The sequence below is a fragment of the Prionailurus viverrinus genome, chromosome F2 (genome assembly GCF_022837055.1).
Source record: "Prionailurus viverrinus isolate Anna chromosome F2, UM_Priviv_1.0, whole genome shotgun sequence".
NCBI lineage: Eukaryota > Metazoa > Chordata > Mammalia > Carnivora > Felidae > Prionailurus > Prionailurus viverrinus.
In genome coordinates this window covers 46876912-46904865 of record NC_062578.1, presented here as the reverse complement: position 1 = coordinate 46904865, position 27954 = coordinate 46876912, and the positions used below count along the sequence as shown (strand labels likewise).

Below are 27954 nucleotides of genomic sequence, written 5' to 3'. Positions count from 1 at the left end.
GAGACACAGAATCCGAAGCAGGCTCCAGGCTCTGAGCTGTCAGCACAGAGTCCGACGAGGTGCTTGAACACACAAATGTGAGATCATGACCTGAGCCAAAATCGGACGCCGAACTGACTGAGCCACCCAGGCGCCCTTGTTTGTTTGTTTTTTAAATAAACTTTCTTTTTGTGGACCAGTTTTAGATTTACATAATAATTGCAAAGATAGTACAGAACATCCCCATATATCTTTGCACCCAGTTTCCCTTCTTATTTTCCATTAGCATGGAGCGTTTATTACAGTTAAGGAACCAATATTGATACATTATTATTAACTATAGCCCACAATTCAGTTATGCTTCTTTATTGTTAACCTAATGCCCCATTTCTGCCCTGGAATCCCATCTAGGACACCATATTACATTTATTGTCATGTCTGCTTACACTCCTCTTGACTGTGTCAGTTTCTCAGACTTTCCTTATTTGTTTTTTGTTTTTTTTTAATGTTTTTATTTATTTTTGAAGGAGAGAGAGACAGAGCATGAGCCAGGGAGGAGCAGAGAGAGAGTGAGACACAGAATTCGAAGCAGGCTTCAGGCTCTGAGCTGCCAGCACAGAGCCCGACGCGGGGCTCGAACTCACGAACCGCAAGATCATGACCTGAGCCGAAGTCGGACGCTCAACCGACTGAGCCACCCAGGCGCCCCAGACTTTCCTTGTTTTTAATGACCATTCCGAGGAGCACTGGTCAGTGATTCTGTGGGATGTTCCTCTGTTAGGCTCTGATATTTCTCATGCGACCAGGCTGGGGTTATGGGTTTTTGGGAGAAAGATCACAGAGGTCAGTGCTGTTCTCATCACATCACAGGAAGATTACCTGCCATCAACATGACCTATCACTCTTGATGACTACCTTGATCACTGGGGTAATTCCAATGGGGTTATACTTCAATACTGCCTTAGTTTTTGCTATTTAGTTGTCCCATCTCTGGCCCATGGAGCTCTCTGAGTTTGCTTCTGTGCCTCTTTGACATGCACCCACTGTTGATTTGTGGTGGTGGTGTTGTTTTGAGCACTTTCTTGTTTTCTGGTGCTACAAGATGCTCCAGATCCCTCTTATATATCCCCCGCTTCAGTCCTAAAAATCAACTATTTTCTTCACGGAGTCCTGGTTGCTTTAGTTGGAGCAAGAGAAACCAAGGAAAATGTGTGTGTATACATATCTATAAATATTTCTATATGTAACCTTCTGTATCTATGTGAAGCCAAACATGAGTTCCTACCAATATCTCCAACTCTAATCCATCGCCACATCGATCGTTCTGGCCTACTTCCCTTATCTGAAAATCTTCACGCCAAGAGTAAAAACCCTGACCCCCACCACCTGCCATCCATTCACTTAATGTATCTTACCTATAGGCAGTTACTAACCTTTCTAGATACTAAACCAATACCCTCTGGTAGGACTTTCTGTGCTGATGGAAATGCTCTTTGGCCATTTCCGTAGCTACTGAATTGCAATTTGCTACTTTCAAATACTATTGCGTGTTTGAAAGGTGGCTGGTATAACCGAGGAACCGAATTTTAAATTTTATTTCCTTTTTGGGGTACCTGGGTGATCCAGTGGGTTAAGCGTCCACCGTTGGCTCATGTCATGATCTCGCGTTGTGAGTTTGAGCCCCGCATTGGGCTCTGTGCTAACAGCTTGAAGCCTGGAGCCTGCTTCTGATTCTGTGTCTCCCTCTTTCTCTGCCCCTCCCCCACTCGTGCTCTGTCTCTCTCTCTCTCTCAAAAATAAATCAACATTAAAAAAATTTTTTTCTAAGGTTTATTTCATTTTAATGAATTTAAGTTTAAAAGTAAGTAGTCCCAGGTGGCTGGCGGTCATCCTGTTGATTGGCACAGCTCCAAGGCCACTTGAAAGATCCTGGCTTTTCCTTGAGTGAGATAGGAACCCATGGAGGATTTTGAGGGGGGCAACGGAGTGACCTAGCTTGCATTTGCAGAATATCACCTTAGATGCTGTATTAAGAATAAACTGAAGGGGATCAAGGGCGGAAGCAGAGAACTATACTCTTGTATAGTTTCTGCAGTAATCAGGCAAAGAGGGGACAGTGGTTGGGACCAGGGTGATGGCAATGGGGGTGGCGACACGTGGTTGTATTGTATTTTGAAGTTAGGGCCTGTGCAAGGTGCATATTCACCAGATACACACTGTGTTTGTGACAAAGGCCATGGAGTTAAAATTCCTACCTGTTTGTTACTCTTCGATCTGCTTTCATTTTCTTTAAGCTACTGGCTATGGTAAGAGAGCTTTAGCCCGTCTTCTCCGGAGGCACGGTGTTAAAACCTGATTTCTGACTAGTTTCCTTTCTCATAAAGAGAATGCTGGCCTCATCTTCAAGCTGCCTCTGTAAGTGCGGGGCTGGAATGAAGGAAAGTACACTTTGGTTATCTTAATTTAAAACATATTTTTGATGCATCTACTATTAGCTTGCATAAAAATAACTGCCACCGTGATCTTGGATCCATAATTGGGTGGGTAGATGGGTAGCAGGATGGGAAGGACCTCACTCACTGGGTTCCTACGGGGGTCATATGTTAACTTTATGGGAATTTTATAAACAGTCTTTTTTTTTTTTAATTTTTATTTATTTTTGAGAGAGAGAGAGATAGAGACAGAGATACGGTGAGAGTAGGGGAGGGGCAGAGAGAGAGGGAGATACAGAATCCGAAGCAGGCTCCAGGCTCTGAGTTGTCAGCACAGAGCCCGACATGGGGCTTGAACTCACAAACCTGTGAGATCATGACCTGGGCCGAAGTCAGACACTTAACTGACTGAGCCACCCAGATGCCCCGACTTATAGGAATTTTATAAACCAGCACTGCACAATAGAAATATAATGTGAGCCACATGTGTAATTTAAAATTTTCTGGTAGGCCGATTAAAAGACTTTTAATAATTAATAGTTATTAATAAATTAATTTTATTTAATCTGGTATATCTAAAATATTACCATTTCAACATATAATCTGTATAAAAAGTTATTAGTGAAATATTTCCCTTTTCTTTTTCTTTGTACTAAGTTTTGAAGTCTGGAATGTATTTTATACGGACAGCGAATCTCAGTTCGGACTAGCCACATTCTGGGGGCTCATTAGCACTGGCTAGTGGATACTTTATCAGCTAGGGTGCCGTAAACCTCTGCTGTTACGTTCAGATTTGGTGGACGTGGGGTAGGGGAATTAAATTCCTAACTATCATCATTGGTATCACAGATTCTACTGGGGACTGAATCTGAGAAATACTATATGGTGGAAGGGGTGGGCAGTCCGGCAAAAACAAATGAAAAATTACAGCGTATCCCAGTCTACCAAACTCAGACTGGAGATGTCAGTCTGTAGCATGCTTAACAGCATCGTCGGAAACATGTACTGAAATAAACTCCTTGAGAAAATCAAAGCATCCCCTTTTCTTCCTCTTGGCCACCAGGCAGGGGTGATTTTAGACAAAGTACTCGAGTGAGACTTGCCGTAAGAGGAGGCTTTGGTGTCTCACCAACCTTGCATTGGAGGCTCGGCCTGAAGTGTGTGTTTTCTGGATCTTTCAGCTGAGGCGGGTCTTTGGAAATTCCCTGCCACCCTTTCCGCCAAAGTACTATCTCGCAATGACCGCATCCATGGCTGACGAGAGAAGGGACCAGTTGGAACAGTATTTGCAGAAGGGTATGTATTTGGATTTTATTTTTACAGATTTGTTGAGATAAATTCACCCATTGAAAGTGTACAATTCAGTGGTTTTTAGCGTATTTGCAAAATTGTACAACCAGCCACCATGGTCGAATTTGAGAACATTTTTGTCACCCCAAAAAGAAACCTCACACCTATTATCAGTCACTCCGTATTCCTCTCCCCCACCTGCCTCTGTCACCCCCTATACTAATTTCTGTCTTATATATTTGCCTTTTCTGAACATTGTATATAAATGGAGTCATACAAAATACAGCCTTTGTATTTCGTTTTAAAAATAACTTTCAGATTTGCCCTCGGGTGTTACGTGTTGGCTTTGATTGTAGAAGTCACAGACATATTACCTGGATTCGACTGAAATAGAGGAGGGGTGCCTGGGTGGCTCAATCTGTTAAGCTCAGGTCATGATCCCACAATTTCGTGAGTTCCAGCCTTGTGTCAGGCTCTGTGCTGACAGTGCGGAGCCTGTTTGGGATTCTCCCTCTCTCCCTCTCTGCCCTTGCCCCCCACCCCGAGCTCTCTCTGTCTCTCTCAACATAAATAAACTTAAAAAAAAAAAAAAAAGACTTTTAAAAGGGGAAATAGTATATACGCAAAATAGTTTAAAAATAGAATCTGTCCAAAGAGTATACAATGAAAAGTGCGTTCCCTTCCAGCCTAGACCCCGAGGCTTCTAGAAGTAAGCGTCATTACAAGCGCTTTATGTATTCCTCAGAAACAATTTTTGTATCTACTGGTGCGTATGCATATCTCTGTTAAACACAAATTGAAATTTATTCTGTACACTTTTCGGTGATTGATTCTTAAAAACTTTATTCTGAAAGAATTTCTGACTTATAAAAAGGGTGCAGAAATAATGCAAAGAATTTCTGTATATTCTTCACCCAGATTTCCCAAATGTTAACGTTTCATATTTGCTTTATCATCCTCTCAATTTCCTGTGTGTGTGTGTGTGTGTGTGTGTATTTTTTTTAATGCTTGTGTTACATACCCAAGCCACTTTACACTTAAATACTTCTGTGTGTATTTCCTAAGGTCAAGGACATTCTCTTCTACAATCACGGTATAGTTATCAAAATCAGGCAATTAATGTTATCTAATCTAGAGACCTTTTTCAAACTACACCAGTTATCCCACTGATATCCTTCACAGCACAAGGAAAAATGCTTTTTTCTTCTGTAAGTTGTTTTTTCCCTCTTAAAATCTATATTTTACAGGTCATTCTAAGTCAGAAACGATAGATTTACTTCATTATTTCTCATGGCTGCACACAGCTTTTTAAAGATAGTAAATAAAAATTCTAGAGGTCATCTATTTCCTATATGTCTTTTGTAATGGAGAATATACCTCTTTTAGACCCAGTAAATAAGCTTTTTTTTTTTTTTTTCAACGTTTATTTATTTTTGGGACAGAGAGAGACAGAGCATGAACGGGGGAAGGGCAGAGAGAGAGGGAGACACAGAATCGGAAACAGGCTCCAGGCTCTGAGCCATCAGCCCAGAGCCCGACGCGGGGCTCGAACTCACAGACCGCGAGATCGTGACCTGGCTGAAGTCGGCCGCTCAACCGACTGCGCCACCCAGGCGCCCCGTAAATAAGCTTTTTCAAACTCAAAATGTAATATCTACTGAATTTTTCTTCTCTCTTGGCTTGATTTCTAATGTCTTAGCGGAATATCCTTTTTGAACCACTGGTCTTTTCACAAATGATCACAGTGCCTAAGGGGTTGCTTTTTTAGGCCTGGCCTTTGTCCATTTGTCATCAGGATAACTCCTGCATCCTCTAGCGAGGTAAAGCAAGGGGACAATGCAGCTTAGTGATGTGACTAAGATTTGGGCTGTGGAGTCAGAACTACAGTCAAATCCTACGTTTGTACTTCATTAGCTGTATGACCTGAGCTTCTGTCTGGTAAATGGAGATAATGTTTACCCCAGGGTTTGTTGTAAAGATTAAAGGAACTAAAATACACAAAGTGCTTAGCATTGTACCTGGTTCTTAATAAATACCAATTAGATGAACACTTTTTTCAACAGCTTTCCCCATCTCCAAGAGTCTATGCTAACAATTATGTTCATTTGCATTTACACCACATACGTTCCAGAAAATAAGACAAGGGCTTTTTTTTTTTTTTCCCCACTCTAAAATTGCCTCCCTTAAAAAAGAGGGAATATCTTTTGTAAAAAGTCTCTCATGATTTTCTTTTAGTTACTTTATTCTGAAAAACGGAACATTGTTTGGGAAAGGTACAACTCGAAATGACTTCAGTCAGTGCTAGTTGTAAATGCCGGTAGAAGTTATGTGATGAAATCATTTGAAACGTCAATAAAAGAAGAAAAGGAAAGAAAAGAGAAAGACATCTGACACAGAGTTAGTAAATAGGTAAGTGTAGCTAGAGCACAGGGCCCAGGAGAAGCATTACAGCAAGGAGGGTTAAGAAATGAGGAGGCAGTCTGGGAACGACCTCATGCAGGAATTTGAACTTCTCAGGGGGAAGTGTCTGCTCTGGCCACAGCACCTGAATATTGGTATCCGAGCTTTAAAACTAAGAGGGTAAATACTCTTATAGGTATACAAGAATAGAAAACTTTATTACTTGTTTTCACCCTTATTTTTTTAAATCCAAGTTAGTTGGATTAATGATTGTAATAATGATTTCAGGACTAGATTGATCACTAGTATGCAGTGATTGATCACTTACGTAGAACACCCAGTGCTCGTCCCAACTGGTGCCCTCTTTAATGCCCCATCACCCATTTAGCCCATCCCCCCACCCAACACCCCATCAGCAACCCTCAGTCTGTTCTCTGTATTTAAGAGTCTCTTATGGTTTGCCTCGCTTTCTGTTTTTATCTTATTTTTTCTTCGCTTCCCCTCTGTTCATCTGTTGTGTTTCTTTAATTCCACATATGAGTGAAATCATAGGGTATTTGTCTTTCTCTGACTGACTTATTTTGCTTACCCTAATACCCTCTAGTTCCATCCACGTTGTTGCAAGTGGTAAGATTTCATTCTTGAATAGAAAACTTTAAATCTCTCTGACGGCCTTATAATCACTTTCGGGGCGGCGGCGGGGGTAACCTCTTGAGAGCTCCTGTCATTATGAGACGTGCTCTCTCAACCAGGGTTTCTTGGTTGACTTCAGATTTTCAGATTAAGAAATGTCTTGCCAAAGCAGGAGTCCCAGTCCAGGTTTAAAGATCTTTTTGCTTTTTCATATGAACTTCACCATCATCCTGCTAGGGCAGCAAGATGAATATTGAACGATACGGGCATGTGTGAATCAAGTGAGGTGCCTGGGACTGATAGGAGGGTTTATGTTGCTATCAAGGCTGCTGCGAGGAGGCAAGTTTTGTGGATTTTCATGTATTTGAGAGGTCTTAGCTCCACTGCCCAAGGAGGCGGTGGTGTACTGGTAAGGCCTGTAGGACTCCCTAGAGGACGGAGCAATTTAATAGAGAGGTCAACCGAGCCCCAGGCTAACCTGGCTCACCATCCGTATTTTTCAGTAACCATGGACCCAAACATGTTGAGAAGTGACGTCTTCATTGACTTTTTAAAACTCGTACAGCTGGTAAGCATGGTCTTCTTTACTAAGGTCATTATTTTGCTACAGAACATGTCTCTTGGTTGCCATGTGTGTATTTCCAGCCTGCAGCTCCACATCGGGTAAAATACACTCATCTGGAGGACATTGGGGAATGGTTCTTGTTTTGTTCTTTCGGCGGTTTAGATTCTAGGTGGAAAATGAGTGGGTCGCTTGACTTTTGAACTCATTTTCATTCAGCAGATACCTTTTTATCCTGTAGCCTAAGCATTGTACCTCTCAAAACGGGCCATGGAGAAGAGAACCTTTTATCATGAAGGGCCCCCGTGACAATTCTGGGACCCTGCCTCTGTGGCTGGGATCAAGTGGGCCACAGTGAAGACATCAACGCAGCATATCCTCTGCTCTTAACTTTGTTGTGGATGGATCACAGAGAAAATTCAGTCTGAACAGAATGACATATAGTAACTCCATTTCCTTCGTTGGCCTAAAGAACCACTGGCCACTTGCCCTGTCGAGGCTGGAAGTTTGCCAAGTAGGTTTGGTTAGCACACCCCCCGTTCTAGTCGTATATGTGGGAACATTTTTGTGCCTGCAAGTATGTTCTTGACTGAATGGAAATCTTTGAGAAGAATGAAGTCATAACGATAATATATTACCGAACTAGATCCCTAGCTAGGGGAGGAGTGATACTTTGACTGGAATTGGGAAAAAAAAAAAAAAACCAAACAAACCAAAAGGGAGCAAATTTCATTTACTCGGTAGGTCAACCATGTTGGTATAGTAACTGGTCCGTTCAACCCAAGAAATGATCTGGGCGTCTCCCATTGTGTCACTGTGTAGATTTTCACATATTTTTGATGGCTTAAAACACATGCACTTTCTTTTTCTTTGAACAGTTTGTTGTTGAGGTGGTGATGGTGGTAAAATTCGAATGGCACAAAAGAGTTCATGATCCCACCACAGACCCCCCAGTACCCCTCTTCAGAGACAACTGTTTACAGGTTTTTTTTTTTTAATTTTTTTAATGTTTATTTATTTTTGAAGGAAAGAGAGACAGAGCATGAGCAGGGGAGAGGCAGAGAGAGAGAGGGAGACCCAGAATCTGAAGCAGGCTCCGGGCTCCGAGCTGTCAGCACAGAGCCCGATGTGGGACTTGAACTCATGAACTGTGAGATCATGACCTGAGCCCAAGTCAGTCTCTTAACCAACTGAGCCACCCAGGCGCCCCTGTTTACAGTTTAATATTCGCTCTTTCTACGCATTTTTGTGCACATACAAGCAGTCATATGTATGTGTAACCTTTTTGTTTTATAAATAAGCACGTACTCTACACACTTACTGAATTTTTTTTTTTTATTCTACATCTTGCAAATCATTCCTTGTCAGTACACAGAGGTACATTTGGCCTCACTTCTGCCCTCTTTTTTATGTACGTTATGGTTTTTGCTCTCAGCGCCTTTTAAAAACTGTCATGGACTGTCAGTGTTGCGAAGCTTTGTTGTGAGTGTCTTTTTTTCTGACGATGTGCAAGATTTTTACCTCATTTTAGTTCTGTTAGTATTTTACCATGCCTTGCTTCTTCTGATGAGATTTGCACTTGTCTAATGGCTTTATTTTTCTCTTTTGTTTCTTCCACCAACTTTGCAGGTTGCTTTTATATCCTTTTGTTATCTTATCTCTTTTTCTGAGGCTTTCATCCGTTCTCTGAGTTAGAGAAGGTGTATTTTTATTAATGCATCTATCCTTGTCATCTCCTCAGTGGCATTGTTTTGGGGATATATTTTTTACTCTTAGTTGGTTTCGATCCCTCCCTCCTTTGCCGCGGGAGTTTTGCCCAGGTCCCTCGCTGTTTCTTCTCAGGCAATCAGTCAGCTTTAGAAGGGGCTGTGCTTTGTGAGTCAGCTGACATAGTGTTCAGGGAGGAGCTCCGGCTGAGTCTTGACTCTGTCTGTTGTACTTCTGGATCTTACCTCTTGTTTCTGAGCACTTTCTCTAATGTTCCGCCTGAGGGCTCGAGCAGTGTGTCTAGCCGTGAAGCCATAACCACACTTCCACATATTGTGATCTAGCATTTTAAACCCTCTTGTTGACCAAGTAGCTTCAGGACTGGCTTAGTGGTTAAGAGCACAGGCTCAGGAGTGAGATGGCTCAGGGTTGTTGTTGTTGTTGTTGTTGTTGTTGTTGTTGTTTTTATTTATTTTTGAGAGAGAGCAGGGAAGGAGCAGATAGAGAGGGAAACACAGAATCCGAAGCAGGCTCCAGATTCTGAGCTGTCAGCACAGAACCCAACACGGGGTTCAAACTCATGAACTGTGAGATCATGACCTGAGCTGAAGTCGGATGCTCAACTGACTGAGCCACCCAGGCGCCGCTTAAATATCTCTTCAAGCACTTAAATATCATGTGGCAATCTTAACGCTTATGAAGTATTTGCTGCCATTAACAATGTCTTTTTTTCTCTTCCCAACCATGCTGAGAGATTGCTTTCTGCAAAGATGATGTGTCTGCACTTTTTTTTTTTTTTTTTTGGTGTCCCTTTCCACTAGGTAGGGTCAAATGGGGCCCGGAGTTGTATTCCCAGACGCACTAGTCTCTGGTGATTAACTGCTTTAAGATAGCTTCTGTGTGATTCGAGTCCCCTGGCCCCTTGCTACCTCTGCTTGTCTCCTCCCGGACCAGGTCTGACTTTCACTGCACTTGGCGGCCCCTTTGAAAACCCAGTAAGCAGTTCAGGCTCGGGACAATTTTCAACGTCTTCGAGGATGATTTTCCTTCTGGTTGTTTTCTGTTTGTCTCCAAAAGGAGGGTAAAACAGAGGTCACTTTGCTGCTAAAGATGTTTACAAAGGAGGTTAAAGATTTTGACAAAGAAATTAAGGTTGTTTTTTTTTTAATTTGATATTTATGCATTTATTTTTGAGAGGTGGGGAGGGAGGGGCAGAGACAGAGGGAGAGAGAGAGAATCCCAAGCAGGCTCCGTGCTGTCAGCGCAGAGCCCCATGTGGGGCTCGATCTCAGCAACCGTGAGACCGTGACCCGAGCTGAAATCAGGGGTCAGACACTTAGCCGACTGAGCCACCCAGGTGCCCCAAGAAACTAAATTTAAATCAGGCAGGTGGTTCTATGTTCCTTGTGCCCCTGTCCTGCTTTATGCTGTCCCTTTTATTGTTCAGACGTTGAACAAATATGAAGTGCATGCCCGCTACCAGCCAACACCACTCGAGAGGTGGGGGAGACACCAGCGAATGGCACCCAGTCCAGCTCACGGAGTTTACCGTCTTGTTGGGGAGACAGAAAGGTCACTGGGCATGTCACTAAATGTAATGAGTACTGTGATATAGGACCACACACTGTGCTACAGGACCCCGCGGCATGATACAGGGCCATGCTCCAGAAGAGAGTGGGGGCTGTGTTGAGATTTCTACCTTCTTAGCCCTGGTGCAGCATTTGCGGGCCCTGCCGGTGGCTTTGTGCCCGCTTACCCCAGTGTGAAGGACAAATATCATTCTCTACGCGTGACCGTGTGAGAAAAGGGCCGGAAGGCCCTGCCATAGATGCGTGCGTGTCCGGGAGATCTTCCAAAGAAAGTGATATGTAAGCTGGCATTGGAAGATTTCTGGGGTGGGCAGGGAGATGAGATTATACTTTAGCTTTTCCTTCCCAGTAGCGACCAAAACAACAAGCCACATAGTATCTGGCGGCCTGCAAGACTCAGGACGGATATTAGCAAAAGGGAAGCGGTAGCCAGTTAGTATTGGGGGTGAGTCTACTCCAACGTCCAGTAGACCCTTCCCTGACCGCCTTTCAGGGCCAGAGCGATTTATTGGTGGCGAACAGATGCCCTCAGCTCGGGAGAGAATCGGCCCACCAAGCTTGCAGCAAGATCGCTACTGGAGGGCGGGTGGGAGCTGGGAGAACTGGAATGAGCAGCGGTGATATGTGGATGTGCCAAACTGAAAGAGCCCAAGGAACAGGGATTAGGCAGTTTGCCCACCTCAATATTATACAGACCCCACCTGCATATTTTCACTGCTCCTGAAAGTGCTTGGCCTGCAGTTGCCAAGTGGTTATTGCTGGGCAATCGCATGCGCCTGGGCCTGGCTCTCCGGGATGCGGCAGGTACAAGAGCATCTTCCTGTCTCTGGGCAAGGACACACGACACTCGAAACATGAATGCATGCAACCTTCCTGGCGCCCTTCTCAGGAGAGCCTTTATCAAGGATGATCAGACGCAGGCTGGAAAAACAAGAGGGATTTCCCTCTACAGAGTGATTTAATCTGGGCAAGACCTGGTGCTTAATGCGCACTGTCTCATTTATCCTCTACAACTTGCTGAAGGAGGTGCTGCTAGTATCTCTTTTTCAGGTTAGGTCACTTGGCCAAGGGCACATATCTCAGAAATGAAGGAGCTGGGATCTGAACCCAGGGAAGCTGGATCCAAAGCCCCTGCTCTATTGGTGTTATGAGAAATTTCTAGAGTGGCGATAGCCTGCCCAGCCCTGCCCCTAACCATGTCCCTCTTGTTTTGTGTGTCTGGACTCCCCTGACTTCCTCCGTTTTCTGTTTTTGCCCTGCGGTCGCCTTGGAGATCAAGGCAATTTTGAAAAGGCAAAATTGAAGTCTGTAGACTAAAGACATTTTTATGTTCCTGATTCTTAAACTGCAGTGTTCTATGGCCTTGTGTGAACAACATGTGTGAGAAAAAGAAGACAGAGAAGGTATCTGGAGTAGCGTTGTGTGCCTTGGAAGTTAGGGGCAACTTAGCAAGTTTAGATCACTCTGGCTTTGTTCGGGGGGACCGGGGAAGTGACTCTTCCCCCATTTCCTCTTAAGAATGTTTCCCTTACAGTGCAACGATTATAGCCCATTATTAAGTGTGATGGAAAGTAAAAGCTTGGCAATCCAAATGTGGATTTTCTTGGGTAAGAAACCCCAGGAATAAGGACCATGGCTACCATTCTTCTGCCTCAGAGCAGAATACCAATAAAACACACGGATGGATCTTCTTGGAAAAATTCAAAACATTCACAAGTTGTTAAATTCAATTTGAAAAGAATTAGAAGGGGTTTTGAAGGGTGTTGAGGGAGCCCATGGTATTAGAGGATTGCGATGTTTCTTTTTTTTTTTTTTTTTTTAATTTTTTTTTTTCAACATTTATTTATTTTGGGGACAGAGAGAGACAGAGCATGAACGGGGGAGGGGCAGAGAGAGAGGGAGACACAGAATCGGAAACAGGCTCCAGGCTCCGAGCCATCGGCCCAGAGCCCGACGCGGGGCTCGAACTCACGGGCCGCGAGATCGTGACCTGGCCGAAGTCGGACGCTTAACCGACTGCGCCACCCAGGCGCCCCAGGATTGCGACGTTTCTTAAAGACAAGTGCATTTGATTTTGCAGCATGAACTGTGTATTTTGATTCCTGATCCACCCTAGATCAAGATGACAGCCTAGGTAAGGTTTTATTTTTTACATCCCAAATCCACGAAGTTGGCCTTTCCCCCTCTGATCGTGTTTTTGTATTGCTCTTACATTTTATTAATTATGTATGTTCTGGCAAAATTCAAATACCACAAAGAGAGCCAAATTCCTCTTGGTCACCACTCCGGATCTAAAACGTGTCACCTGTTGTGCACTTGCTTGTATCTCATAATATGAAGGTTTCTTACTGCCATTATTTCTCCTCTTTGCCATATTGTCATAACATGTTCATTTTTCTTTAATCAAAGCAAAATGTGCTTGTGGTTTCCAAAGTAAAATGGCACTAAAACAGATTAGAAGAACATAAGCTTCTCCTGCTCTTCAGAAGCAGTGACTTTCAAATATTTTAGGTTTTTCTTCAGGTATTTAAAAACCTGGGGGTTAATGAGATACATCTCTAATTTTCTCTTGTTCTTCAACTTGTAGACATAATCTGCTGACTGTGATGGAGGGTGAGGGTTGCCGCTTTCTTATATCACCTTCTTCCATTCCCTTCACCCCAATTTTGTTATGAAACTCTTTAAAAAAAATTAAATTCTTAGCATTTTGATCCCTATAACATGTACAGATTTCTTACTACTGAACAAGTAATGTTCATGATTACTTTTACTTTCTTGAAAACTCTTATTTTTCCTGGAGTTAAGATGGCATCATGTAAAAGAAAAAAAAAATACTTAGTTTTCTTTAAACATATGACTCTTTCAAAGCCCATGGAAGTGTTGAAAAGAGATATTTCTCCCATGGGAATTCCCCCCCCCCACCCCCCCTTTTTCTTTCTTGGTGGTGATCCACCCAGAGTCTCTGTGTTTCTGTTTAAGATGACAGGGACATGGGGTGCCTGGGCGGTGGCCCAGTCAGTTGAATGTCCAACTCTTGATTTCGGTTCAGGTCATGATCCCACCGTTGTGGGATAGAGGCCAAGTTGGGCTCTGTGCTGAGTGTGGAGCCTGCTTAAGATTCTTTCTCTCTTTCCCTCTGCTCCTCTCCCCCACTCACATGCTCTCTCTCTCTAAAATAAATAGATGAGAAAAAAAAAAAAAAGATCAAAGAGACTTGAGTAGGTTTGCCTGCTAGTGGGGAGTAACCACTAGAGAAGGAGTTTGAAAATGGGAGTGGGCGGGGTTGGCCTCAATAATGAATGGCACCAAGTACTAAAGGAAGGAGGACCCAACACAGACTGGGCTTGAGCGGAGGAAGGACACCTCTCACACTGAATGTGAGGCAAGGAGAGACACTGGGCATGACTACAGGCACAGTCCAAGGTGTGTGATTAGAAGTAGAGTGAGCCCCCTCTTGATGTTTCTTCTATGACTTGTAGAAGGTGAGGTCAACCGGTGGGAATGAGGAAGGAGGTACATGTGGTTAGAGTCTTGGGGAAAGTGGAGAAGTTGAAGGAGAGTGTGAATCAGAACCCTGTTGGCTGAGGCAACTGGTAGAACATATTGGAGAAAAGGAGGGAGATTGTAGGCCAGTGGCCACCAGTGTGTCTGATTCTAACCAATGGCAAAGAGTTGGGTGGTCCTTGAACCAAAACGTAATAAAATACCTAGGAATAAACTTAACTAAGGAGGTGAAAGACCTGTGCTCTGAAAACTATAAAACACTGGTGAAAGATACTAAAGACGTCATAAACAAATACAAGGATATTCCGTGCTCATGTACTGGAAGAAAATAAATTGTTAAAATATCCATACTATCTGAAGCAATCTATAGACTTAATGTAATCCCTATCAAAATACCAATGACGTTTTTGTGTATTTTGTGTATATGTATATTTTTATGGTTTCAGGTCTCATATTTAGGTCCTTAATCCATTTTGAGTTTATTTTTGTGTGTGGTCCAACTTCATTCTTTTACATGTAGCTTTCCAGTTTTCCCAAAACCATTTGTTAAAGAGACTTTTTTCCATTGCATATTCTTGCCTCTTTTGTTCAAGATTATTGACCGTATAATTGTGGTTTTATTTTCTGGGCTCTTTAGTGCATTCCTTTGATCTATGTGTCTGTTTTGGGGCCAATATTGTACTGTTTTCATTACTACAGCTTTATAGTATATCTTGAAATCTGGAATAGTGATATCTCCAGCTTTGTTCTTCTTTCTCCGGATAGCTTTGGCTATTTGGGGTCTTTTGTGGTTCCATAGAAATTTTAGGATTTTGGAGGCACCTGGGTGGCTCAGTCTGTTAAGCGTCCAACTTCGGCTCAGGTCATGATCTCACAGCTCATGAGTTTGAGCCCCGCGTTGGACTCAGTGCTGACAGCTCGGAGCCTAGATGGAGCCCTGCTTTGGATTCTGGGTCTCCCTCTCCCTCTGCCCCTCCCCTGCTCGTGCTCTGTCTCTCAAAAATAAATAAACATTTAAAAATTTTTGAAAAGAAAGAAATTTTAGGATTTTTGTTCTAGTTCTGTGAAAAATGCTGTCGGTATTTTGATAGGGGTTACATTAAATCAGTATATTGCTTTAGGTAGTATGGACATTTTAACAGTATTTGTTCTTTCAATACATGAGCATGGAATATCTTCCCATTTGTGTCATCTTCAACTTCTTTCATCAGTGTTTTATAGTTTTCAGAATATAGGTCTTTCACCTCCTTGGTTAAATTTATTCCTTGGTATTTTGTTATTTTTTTGGTGCAATTGTAAATGGAACTGCTTTCTTCATTTCTCTTTCAGCTACTTCATTATTAGTGTATAGAAATAGAGTGGATTTCTGTATATTGATCTCGTATCCTGTGACCTTGCTGAAAATTTGTCAGTTTTGGTAGTTTTTTCATGGAGTCTTTTGGGTTTCCTCTGTTTAGCAATGTGCCATCTACAAATAGTCAAAGTTTTACTTCTTCCTTACCAGTTTGGATGCCTTTTATTCCTTCCGCTTGTGTGATTGCTGTAACTACAACTTCCAGTACTATGTTAAACAATAGTGTACATCCTTGTTTTGTTTCTGATCTTAGAGGAAAAGCTCTCAGTTTTTCACCATTGAGTATGATGTTTGCTGTGGGTTTTTCTTATGTGGCCTTTATTATGTTGAGGTGTGTTTCCTCTAAACCTACTTTGTTGAGAGTTTTTATCATGCATGGGTGTTGTACTTTGTCAAATGCCTTTTATGCACCTGTTGAAACGATCATTTTTTTTATCCTCTTATTGATGTAATGTATCACATTGGATGATTTGCTAATATTGAACCACCCTTGCATCCCAGGAATAAATTCCACTTGACTGTGATGAATGATTTTTTTTAATGTATTGTTGAATTGGGTTTGCTAATATTTTGTTGAGGATTTTTTGCCTCTGTGTTCGTCAGGGATATTGTTTTCCTTTTTAGTGGAGTCTTTATCTGGTTTTAGTATCAGGGTAATGCTGGCCTCATTGAATGAAGTTGGAAGCTTTCCTTCCTCTTCTATTTTTTGGATTAGTTTGAGAAGAGTAGGTATTAACTCTTCTTTAACTATTTGGCAGAATTTGTCTATGAAGTCATCTGGCCCTGGATTTTTGGTTTGGGGGAGGCCTTTTTTTTGTTTGTTGGTTTGTTTACTGATTCAGTTTCATTAATGGTAATCAGTCTGTTCAAATTTTCTTTCTTCCTGATTCAGTTTTGGGAAGTTATATGTTTCTAGCAATTTATCTATTTCTTCTAGGTTGTCAAATTTGTTGGCATATGATTTTTCCTACTATTCTCTTATAATTGTTTGTATTTCTGTGATGTTGGTTATTTTTCCTATTTCATTTCTGATTTTGAGTCTGTCTTCTCTGAGTCTGGCTAAAGATTTATCAATTTTATTGATCTTTGAAAGAACCAGCTTCTGGTTTCATTGATCTTTTCTATCTTTTTTTTTTTTTTTTTTAAGTTTCCATTTCATTTATTTCTGCTGTAAACTTTATTACTTCCTTTCTTCCACTGCTTTTGGGTTTTGGGTTTTGTTCTTCTTTTTCTAGATCCTTTAGGTGTAACGGTTAGGTTGTTTATTGAGATTTTTCTTGTTTCTTGAGGGAGACCTGTATGGCTATAAACTTTCCTCTTAGAACAGCTTTTTCTGTATCCCAAAGATTTTGGACTATTGAATTTTCATTTTCATTTGTCTCCATGTATTTTTTTGTTTGCATCTTTGATTTCCTGGTTGAACCACTCATTGTTTAGTAGCATGTTATTTAGTCTCCATGTATTTGTATTCTTTTCAGATTTTTTCTTGTGGTTCGTTTCTAGTTTCACAGGATTGTGGTTGGAAAAGATGCATGGTATGACTTTGATCATTTTGAATTTGTTGGGACCTCTTTTGTGGCCTAACATATCACCTATTCTAGAGAATGTTCCATGTGCACTTGAAAACAATGTGTATTCTGCTGTTTTAGGATGGAATATTCTGAATATATCTGCTAGATCCATTGGATCCAATGTGTCATTCAAAGGCACTGTTTCCTTATTGATTTTCTGTTTACATAATCCTATCGATTCATGTAAATAGGGTATGAAAGTCCTCTACTATTATTGTATTACTATCAATTACTTCCTTTATGTTTGTTATTAGCTACTTCATGTATTTGGGTGTTTTCATGTTGGGGGCATAAGTATTTACACTTGCTATATCTTGTTGTTCTCTTTATGATTGTGTAGTGTCCTTCTTTGTCTCTTGTCACAGTCTTTGTTTTAATTTGTTTTGTCTCATATAAGTATTGTTACCCCAGCTTTCTTTTCACTTCCATTTGCATGATAATGTATCTCTGTCCCTTCATTTTCTTTTTTTTTTAATTTTTTTTAACGTTTATTTATTTTTGAGACCGAGAGAGACAGAGCATGAACGGGGGAGGGTCAGAGAGAGGGAGACACAGAATCCGAAACAGGCTCCAGGCTCTGAGCCGTCAGCACAGAGCCCGACGCGGGACTCGAACTCACGGACCGCGAGATCATGACCCGAGCTGAAGTCGGCTGCCCAACCGACTGAGCCACCCAGGCGCCCCTGTCCCTTCATTTTCAATCTGTATGTGTCTTTAGGTCTGAAATGAGTCTCTTATAGGCAGCATAGATGGGTCTTGTTTTTTTTATCCATTCTATCATTCTGAGTCTTTTGATTGGAGCATTTAATCCATTTACATTCAAAGTCATTATTGATAGCTATATACTGACTGCTATTTCGTTACTTGTGTTATGGTTGTTTTTGTAGTGCTTCTCTGTTCTTTCTTCTCTTAGTTTCTCCTAGTTTACTGACCTTCTTTAGTGATATACTTGGCCTCCTTTTTCTTTATTTTTTGCCCATTACTAGCTTTTAAATTGTGGTTACCATTATGTTCCTATACAACATCTTACACATGTAGCAGTCTATGTTAAATTAATGGTTGTTTAAGTTTGAACCCATTCTAAAAGCACTAAATTGTTACTCCTCTGTCTCCCACATTTTAGGTATATGGTGTCATATTTCACATGCTTTTAGTTTGTGAATCCATTGACTTATTTTTATAAATATAGTTAATTTTACCGCTTTTGTGCTTCCTAGTTTTATCATTGCTGCTTGTGGTCTTCTGTTTCCACTCAAAGAGTCCACTTTAACATTTCTTTTCAGGCTGGTTTAATGGTCTTGAATTCCTTTAACTTTTGCTTGTCTGAAAAACTCTCTCTTCTTCTATTCTAAATGACAGCCTTGCTAGATAGAGTATTCTTGGTTGCAGATGTTTCCATTTCAGCACTAATAATACATTATGCCACTCCCTTCTGGCCTGTGAAGTTTCTGCTGAAAAATCAGCTGATAGCCTTATGGGGTTTCCCTTTTATGTAACTATCTTCTCTTCTCTTGCTGCCTTTAAAATTCTCTCTTTATCACTACTTTTTAATTTTAATTACTACGTGTCTTGGTGTGGACCTCCTTGGGTTGATTTTTGTTGGGGGCTCTCTGTGCCTCCGCATCTGGATGTCTGTTTCCTTCCCCATATTCGGGAAGTTTTCAGCTATTATTTCTTCAAATAATTTTTCTGCCCCTTTTTACTCTCTCCTCCTTCTTGGATCCCTATAATGCGAATGTTATTATGCTTGATGATATGCTGAGTTCCCTTAATCTTTTTTCATTTTTTATTATATTTTCTCTCTTTCCTGTTCAGCTTGATTGCTTTCCATTACTCTGTCCTCCAGGTCACTGATCCATTCTTTTGCTTCATCTAGTCTACTGTTTATTTCCTCTAGAGTATTTTTAATTTCAGTTTCCGAGTTGTTCTTCTCTGGTTGGTTCTTTTGTGCATTTTCTCGCTCTTTGTCAAGGGTCTTACTGTGGTCCTCCATGCTTTTCTCAAGTCCATTGAGTATCTTTAGGACCATTACTTTAAATGGTCCTATCTTTAGGACCATTACTTTAAATGGTCCTACCGTTTCACTTGTAATACATTTTACTTGTAATGCTTGTAATACTTTACCTGTCCTAGGGCATTTTACTTACCTCTATTTCTTTTAGCTCTCTGGATGTGATTTTGTCCTTGTCTGTTTCATTCGGGACATTTCCCTCTGTCTCTTCATTTTGTGAACTCTCTGGGCCTGTTTCCGTGTGTTCAGAAAGTCAACTACGTCTGCTCTCGAAAGTAGTGGCATTGTGAAGAAGAGGGCCTGTAGTGCTCTGCAGTGCAATGTTCCCTGTTCAGCTGAACCTTGTGCGTCAGGGATATCTGTGTGTGTTATGTGCACCCTGCTGTTGTGGCTGAGCCACGTTAGCCTTCAGTACGGTTGTCTGTAATGGCTCTCTTTGCCTGTTGTGGGCAGGGTTTGATCTCTGTGTTGTTACTGGGCCAGTCTGGGGTCGCCTTGGGCTTCAGTTGACGCAGGCCAAGCACTTGCCAGAGCTGTGGTGGCACGAGACTGCAGAGCATTCTCCCTGCGATTGTCCCCTGAGAGCTTTCATTGGTGGGCAGGATCTGCAGTCAGGGCCCGTTGTCTGCCACCATCGCGCTGCTGGGACTGCAGTGCAACTTGGGCGGGGGGGCGGGGGGCTCAAATTGAGATGGTGCTGACCCTTGTCAGGGGTGGTTGCACACTGCCATGCTTGGTGTGCCGCTTGGAATGGACTACTGAGAGTGTGCTGGGAAGTGTGAGTCTACAGGAGAACACGGGGACGGGGTGCACAGTGTTAGAAAGGTTTGTGCTGGTCTGCTTCAGGAGGAGGTCAGGGTGGAGGGGGCAGGTCTGCAGGAGAATGTGGGGAGGCACGCTGCTAGTAAGCTAGGTGGAGAGTATTTGTGCTGTGCTTATTCCTGCAGGTGTCCGTGTATCTTGGCTGGGGAGAGGGAAGGGAAATGGTGCCTACCAGCCTCTTTGTTTCTTGGACAAGTCTCCCAAAGACCCCTGCCCCTCCAGCGCAGGCATGAAGATTAACAAACACATCTCTCTCCCGTACACCCAGGTGTTTTTCAAACGCTGCTTCTGTGCTGTATCTCAGCAGGGCAGTATATTATGCTGTTTCTTTAAGGGCCAGGATTTAGTTTCCATCATCCTCTGACTCCTCCAGAGCCAAGCCCGCTGATTTGTAAAGTTTCAAGTGTTAAAAGCCCCACGGGTGATAAGAACTCATGAAGTTAGGCCCCCATGGTTTTCAAAGCCAAATATTATGGGGATTCATCTTCCCAGTGTGCTGACAGCACAGAGCCCGACGTGGGGCTTGATCTCACAAACCGTGAGATCATGACCTGAGCCAAAATCAAGAGTCAGACGCTTAATCGACTGAGCCACCTAGGCGTCCCAAAACCTTTGTAATTTCTTGAGTGTTGGGGGTAATCGGAGTGCCTTACACAAAGCTTCCGATATTATAAGCCTCTCGAATCTCTGGAAAGATCACTGTGTCTTGTTGCGTGCTAATGAGAAGACTGGTGGCTGGGGGCTCCTAGGTCGCTTCAAGATGGGGATTGGTGGAAAGCATAGTTACAGGGTTGGGATTTCCAGCCCCACCCCCTGGTCTACAGGGGAGAAGCGCAGGGAAATTGAGTTGTTAATCACACGTGATGAAGCCTATGTGATAAAGTCTCCATAAAAGTCCCTAAACTGGAGGGTTTAGAGAGCTTTGGAGCTGGTGAACATGCTCGGTGCGCCTGGAAAGGGCATGGAAGCTCTGTGCTCCTTTCCACATACCTTGCCCTAGGCACCTCCTCCATTTGGCTGGTTGTGGGTCGTTTCCTTTCTAATAAGTGGGCAATAGTAGGTAAAAGGAGCTTTCCTGCGTTCTGTGAGCCGTTCTAGAAAACTACCAATCCTGAGGAGGGTGTTGTGGGCACTCCTGATTTCTAGCCAGTTGGCCAGAAGTGTGGGAGGCCTGGATTTGCGACTGCCACCTGAAACCGGGGAGAGGAAGTCTTGTGGCACGGAGCCCTTAACCTGTGGGGTCTGTCCTAACTCCAGATAGTGTCAGAAGCGGTGTGAGTAGAGAGAAATTGTGTTTTTCCCTGGAGTGTCCTGTGGGCAGTGTAAGGCCAGCGTGGGTCGTATAGTGGCGAGCATGGCCGCCCTCTGTGAACAACGCAAGGACGTTGGAGCGTTTTACGCGAGGGAAGGACATTTTTAGATTTGCATTTTAAAATATCTCTCTGGCTCCATGTGGCGAGTGCTTTGCAGTAGGGTAAGAATGGAAGCAAGGAGGCCATCACAGGAGCCGAGGGAGAAGAGGTGTGAGTTGGGTCTAAGGGGCTGGCAGCGGAGAAGAAAAGTAGACAGAGTCAAGAGATTGTGTAAGATGTAAAATTGACCCAACTCAGACCTTCCTTGCTTCGATGTGAATGTTAAAATATCTTCCTATTTTCTTGAATCCTTTATATCTTATCTATTGGCACTACTTTTAATCAAAGGTACGTAACGTCCTCCTCATTTCTTCTGACAATAACAGAACAACACAGCTGCCATTTGAGTGTTTGCAGCGAGTGCCATTCCAACTTCCACATGTTGCTTCCTTGAATCTTGACCGCAGCCCTGCGAGGTGGGCACTATTACCGCCCTTATTTTAGAGCAGAAGGAATGAGGAATACCGGGGGCAAATAGCCTCTCCAGGTTTACATAAGGTCACATGGGGCAGGTGTAGCAGCTGGGCTTGGAACCCATTTCTTCACATGCTCCAGCCAAGTCCCTTGGTACCTGTGAGCAGATTACTGCGGCCAACTCTGAGTGTCCCCTACCCTCCAGTCTCTCTTCCTGCCCATTTTCACCACACTACCAGACAAGATCTTTCCATCACTCCGTTTCCATCCTTCTGCTTTCTTCTGCCTTTTTTTTTTTTTTAAAGGTTTATTTATTTTTGAGAGAGAGAGAACACAAGCAGGGGATGGGGGGGTGGGGGTGGGGGTACAGAGGATCTGAAGTAGGCTCTGTGCTGACAGCAGCGAGCCCGATGTGGGGCTCAAACTCACGAACTGTGAGATCACGACCTGAGCCGAAGTTGGACGCTCAACCGACTTAGCCACCCAGGTGCCCCCTTCCTTTTGCCTTTAAAAAAAAATTTTTTTTTAATGTTTATTTATTTTTGAGACAGAGAGAGACAGAGCATGAACGGGGGAGGGGCAGAGAGAGAGGGAGACACAGAATCGGAAGCAGGCTCCAGGCTCTGAGCCATCAGCCCAGAGCCCGACACGGGGCTCGAACTCACGGACGGCGAGATCGTGACCTGAGCTGAAGTCGGCCGCTTAACCGACTGAGCCACCCAGGCGCCCCTGCCTTTTTAATAAAATCCTCAAGTGTCTGACTTCAGGGCCATCTATAATCTGACCTGCTCTCGCAATCCAATCTTTCTCACTTTTGTGGAGGAATTTAATAAAGGTATGCATTTATTTCATTTTAGCTGTTTATGTAATTTAGCTGTCTTACCAGTCTGCAGTTTGGTCTGAGTTGGGAGCTGCACTGTGGTAATAAAAATTAATGCTAGGCTTTCCTTTAGAATCTTACCAAAAAGCAATAAAATTCTTTTCATTCATTTTGTGAGTGTTTTTCCCCTGAGGTAAGAGATGTTTGTGATTATAGGCCCCAGAACCCAAGAACCAACATCTAAGCAAAGGTATTCCTAGAAAGGGACTATTTGCAGCAATTATTCTGGGGGAGCCCATTACCCCTGACTACCTGTATCTCAGCTAAATATGGAGTCTTGGGGACCCTGCTGTGTTTCATCATCAATCAGTTATCATGACTGCAGGGGAACTAGGGAAATCTTCCAAAGGTCCCCTGGAAAGCAGAGGTGACGGAAGTGTGGCCTGAGGTTGTGTGGGAGCTCAGGGCCTGTGCTGTGGTGCAGGGAAACCAGGGGTTCTGACATTTTGTAGAAGAACTTGGAGTGATTCTCAAAGGATGCCGGGAAGCGGACGGTCCTGGCACCAGACTCTTGGAGGAAAAACCTGGTAAGAGGATCCGCGTTTGCTGATTCAGAGCCCAGTTCTGACAGGGAGGAGCCACAGGACTGTTTGAAAAGTGACAGATTCCTGTCACACAGACAGAAACCTATTGCATGCGGAGGGAGGCAGCATACCATGGTACCTCATGCTGGTGTAGAGGGTGGCGACATGGTAGTCATGTAACTTATCCAAATGTGGACGCTTTGAGAGTCAAAAAAGTGCTAGGAGTTATTCCATTTATATTGGACATTATAAAATGCAGGGCGGCTTCATAGAAATTCCTGGAACTATGAGAAATCTTTGTCCTCTTTGTGTACACATGGAAAGAGAACAGGCCCTCTGCTGTCCCTTCTCAAAAGGGCAGTAGTTCCATCACGAGGGACACAACCTCGTCCAGCTCTAATCACTTCCCAAAGGCCCCTTCTGCGCATCCCATCACACTGGAGGTGAGGGTCTCAGCACAGGCATTCAGGGGACGCCATAGCAGTGCTGGATGGGAGGCCTATTGTTGGGAATTCTTGGGTCCCTTATTTAGATCCCAGGCCTAGAGTCACGTGGAGCTGGTCTGGAATCCTGCCTCTGCCATTCCCTAGCAATGTGTCCTCCGGCAAGTTATTTAACCTTCGTGAACTTTTACTCATCTGACGAAGGGGGATTAATACGGTATCTGTCTCAAGGCATTGCGACGAGAGTTAGATGAGTTACCCTATGTGAAGCCGTTGGCACAGAGCACAATTATGAGTATCACGCGTTATCAATATATTTGTCCATAATAAATATATGCATATTTATTCATAACTGATATACTATGTATACATGCTGCCTAAATGTGTAGATATTCATAAACATGGGGGGGGGGCAACCCTTTGAATTTGGAAAATAGCAGATTTCCTCTTCTAAAGTGTTTAGATTCAGAATCATATAGAAACTTAGTAATTATAACACATGGCGGGCGGCGGCGGGCGGGGGAGGCAGGTGGGTCGTTAAAATTTAAAGACAAAGCTTGCCCTTTGATAACACAATTCAGAAAAATGAGCCTGTCGCTAATGTAACTGGCCGGCTGAGGTACCTGGGCAATGCAGTTGTGCTGAGTCTCCCAGGAGCCTGTAAAACCTGAAATGTTATCTGTGGATGTAGGGAGGGTGAGGAAAAGGGAGGTGTTGCCTGTTGAGGGGAAAGATCCCACTTGGTCAGCTTGCCTGAGCCCAATTCTGTGATCTGCAAACAATCTTACAATTGGTCATTTGGTTCTTCTCTCCCCGCCTGGTGCCAGGAAGGCGGTAACCTAGGCTGGGTGCACATTGTCTTGGCACTAAGAGGAGATTACCCTCCACCCCTCTGTATTACTAATATTCTGACTTGTATAGTAGGCTTAGAACACAGAAAATGATTTGAGTGACTCTCGTCTCCATTCTCCCCAGGAGAATACGTAACCACTGCCATTCTCAATGCCCAGGAGAGAAGTGAGCTCCTTGCCTACAGTGAATGTGTTGGTGCATTCGGGTTTAATCCTGTTGTAGAGTTGGGATGAGAGAGGCTCTGCCCTGAATCAGCCTCCCAGAGATGAGGCAGTCCTGCGGACCCACAGCATCCCATTTGGGAGGTGCTGAAAACAGCCTTCTGCCAGATGCAGCTGCCCCGCGAGGCTCAGCTGAGCGGCCACTGGCCGTGCCTCCCCCTGGGGTCCCCCGCTCTGTGGTCACTGAACATCAACTCCAGCTTCACACTTTCCTCCACTCTGAAGGCTTTCCAGTGTCTCTAGCCTGTCCTTGACATTCCAGAACATTTCATCCAAGAGCTTCACAGGTCCCCAGATTTGCAGTAGTCTCTAGCACATAGGTATCCCCTTGCAGAATGCATAAATGTTAGCAAAGTAGGGCTGAGCTGGGAGTGCTGGCCCTCAGGTGGATGCTTACTCACCTGATACTGACATCCTTCTTCATTCAGAAGACTTTTTTTTTTAATTTTTTTAAAGTTTATTTGTTTATTTTGAGACAGAGTGAGTGAGCAAGGGAGGGGCAGAGAGAGAGGGAGAGAGAGAGAATTCCAAGCAGGTTCCACACTGTCAGTGAAGAGCCCAATGCGAGGCTCGAACCCACAAACCATGAGATCGTGACCTGAGCCGAAATCAAGAGTCAGACGCTTAACCAACTGAGCCCCCCAGGCGCCTCCATTCAGAAGACTTTTATGGGACTTTTAGGGATACCTGGAAATATTCAAAGTGAAAATTAAAATCTGAGATTCCCCAGGGTCAGGTGGATGATTTTATCAAAAGCTTTTCTTTTTCCTAAAATGGATGCCTTGTTGTTTATTTGAAAATTATTCAAGCGGCATGTCATTGCTTTGTCTCGGCCCCTCCACACCCCTCCTCACCCCAACACATCCATCAAAACACCATCCCCCAAATCTCTGCAGTCAGCTCTGTGTGTTTCTGGGTAATGTATGCCCTGAGGGTCCAGGTAGAGGAAGCTACTGACTTTTCCTGCTCTGTGTACCCCATTGAAGGGACTGGGGGGCTCACTGTGCTTTCCCTTTGCTTGCAGGACACATTTAGCATCACGATCAAGACAGCGGCTCTGGACATATTTCTGCCTGATGGAAGGAATATTCAAATCGAAATTCTAACATCAGATACTGCTGAAAGAGTTCTAGAGGTAAACTTTGTCTCAACTCCAGCTCCAGAACTGAATTCAGGAATCATTCTGTTTGAGGGCAGGGACTAGGATAAGGTTACCTTCCAGAAGCTTCCTGCCTATCATTTTACTCTGGATGATGTATCTGTAGAGAGGCTGGATTTTCTGGGAGACTGACCAAGGAATCTGAGCTACAACTTATCTTCCCGGGCATCTTTGGTTTTGCTCTCCCCGTGGGCATCAACTTCCCAGACATCTTTTAGGCCCTTCCTAATACGGCTGTCAGTTTTCTGGGACTCAGCCAAAGATGTGCCCTGGAGATATGCCAAGTGCTTTATTATGGGATGCCCTCATGGTTGGGAGCAGGAAGGGGAGTGGAGTCCAGATGAGTCTGAAACAGGCTGTATCCAGGTAGGCTGGTGACAGGTTCTGGCAGAGGGACAGCAGATTTCTCAAAGGCTGGAGTAATTGTCCCTCCTGTCCCACAGGAAACCAAAACTCCAGCAGGTCTAATTCTGCATCCAGAGGGCCAGACCTGAGTTTAAGTTGGTTCTGTGAGGACTCTGAAGACAAGACAGAGACTGTCCGCCCCGTCTTTAGATGTGGCTAATACCAGCTCTGTCCCTGGGGCCTTTCCTCCCTACCCTGGGTTTCAAGGGAACACCAGCTTCTCACACCCGCATACTGCTCCCAGGTCCTTTTTCTTTGGAGGGTGTTAGTTCTAATCCTCTCGAGAAGTATGTGCGGGAAAATATAAACTTATAAACAGGTGGAAGTGAGAAAGTTTCTAGGGGCCTTCCCAAGGACAGAATGTTCTTGCGCTGGGGACATGGTACCTGACACCTTCTAGGTAGGAAACGAGCCATCCCTGTTGGGCTCCCAGCCCTCAAGCCCACCTTTACCTGAGACCATGGGGTGGGGGAGCCTCCTCCCTGAAACACGGCTCCTCTTTCCAGCCTGGAGGCTCAAGAAGGCCCATGCCCTCCTGGCCTCCAAAGAGCAGTTTTGTCCCCAGGCTAGGAAACATCCCTTCTCTGGGGTCTTTGCTCTGCCCAAAAGTGATCATTTTTGACCTTCCTTCCTAGGAAAGTCACTGCACACAACCTTTTTTGGCTCCTGTATTGCTGGCCTCGTTGAATGAGATCTGCAGCCACCTCATTGCTGAGGCCATCCATTGAGAAGTTACCCTAGGGTCCCCCTCCGTCACCCCCTGACCCCCAAATCCTACTAATCTTGTGCCCCAAGTCTTTCTCCTGATAATTCCTGTCTCCCCATTTCCTCCTCTCCATCCTTATCCTCGTTCGAGCCCTCATCTCTCAGCTAGATTTCGATAGCAGCCTCCAAACTAGTCCCTGCTTCCAGTCTTGCCAACCTTCTATCCTGGCTTCCAGAGTGATATCTCTAAAAAAAGCATCAAAGGCCCTTGCTGCTTAATGCCTCAGGGGATTTATCCCCCAAAGCCCCCCAAACACAAAAACATGGTTCCGTAAATTGCCTTCCCAGGACCTGCACAGTGGGAGGCTGACATAGCGAAGGAGGAGGGCAGTAAGTCTATGGTTCCACAATACCAACTCTTTTCCCCAGTTTCTCTCGTAACAAGGAGCAGAAGTTTAACAGTGTACGTTCGTGATCTCAGACAATTACACCTTCCCCGTTCTAATCACACTGACTTGTGAGACATTCAAACCCCAGACACTGACATCATTAGCATCAAATAAGTTTACCTGGAGGTGAGCAGGTACCAAAGTGAGCAGTTGGCCAGGCAGACATGTGACTTCTCTTCCAGGGGCTGGGAGATTCTCCAGCTTGCATAAAAATATAAATTTTGTAATTGAGAATCATTTTTGTGGTGGGGGGGGGGGCTGGGTGACTCGGTGAAGTGTCCGACTTTGGCCCTGGTCATGATCTCATGGTTCATGGGTTCAAGCCCTGCTGTCAGCCCAGAGCCTACTTTGGATCCTCTGCCCGACCCCCCCCTCCCCCCCGCCCCTCCTCCACTTGTTCTCTCTTTCCCCGCCCCCCAAAAAAACCTTAAAAAAATCATTGTTTACATCTCCTCAAGCATACTTTCCTCCACCCTCCACCTCCCTGCCATCCTGCTGGGTTTCTTAAGGACCAGCAACAAGATGAAGTCTCTTTTGGGGGTTTTACACATTTGTGCTAACGTGGTTTTACTGATGGTGCTTCTGTTTTGAAATCTCCTTAACGTTTGCTAAGAAGACAATATCATTGTGTCTCTT

General features: G+C 43.9%; 1 protein-coding gene across 8 annotated transcripts in view; it reads left to right on the top strand.

Moving 5' to 3' along the window:
- The window catches only part of SNX31 (sorting nexin 31), a 71369-nt gene that overhangs the window by 6552 nt on the left and 36863 nt on the right, over positions 1 to 27954 (top strand). For 3 of the 8 annotated variants that reach the window (XM_047841901.1, XM_047841900.1, XM_047841899.1), the window contains exons 3-5: positions 3593 to 3707; positions 7238 to 7302; positions 25625 to 25735. In XM_047841901.1, the coding sequence (XP_047697857.1) occupies positions 3593 to 3707; positions 7238 to 7302; positions 25625 to 25735 (291 nt within the window). Of the gene's footprint in view, positions 1 to 600; positions 729 to 3592; positions 3708 to 5936; positions 6111 to 7237; positions 7303 to 21289; positions 21329 to 25624; positions 25736 to 27954 lie in introns of those variants that run through there. The other 5 variants (XM_047841904.1, XM_047841905.1, XM_047841902.1 and 2 more) reach the window with 5 other exon arrangements.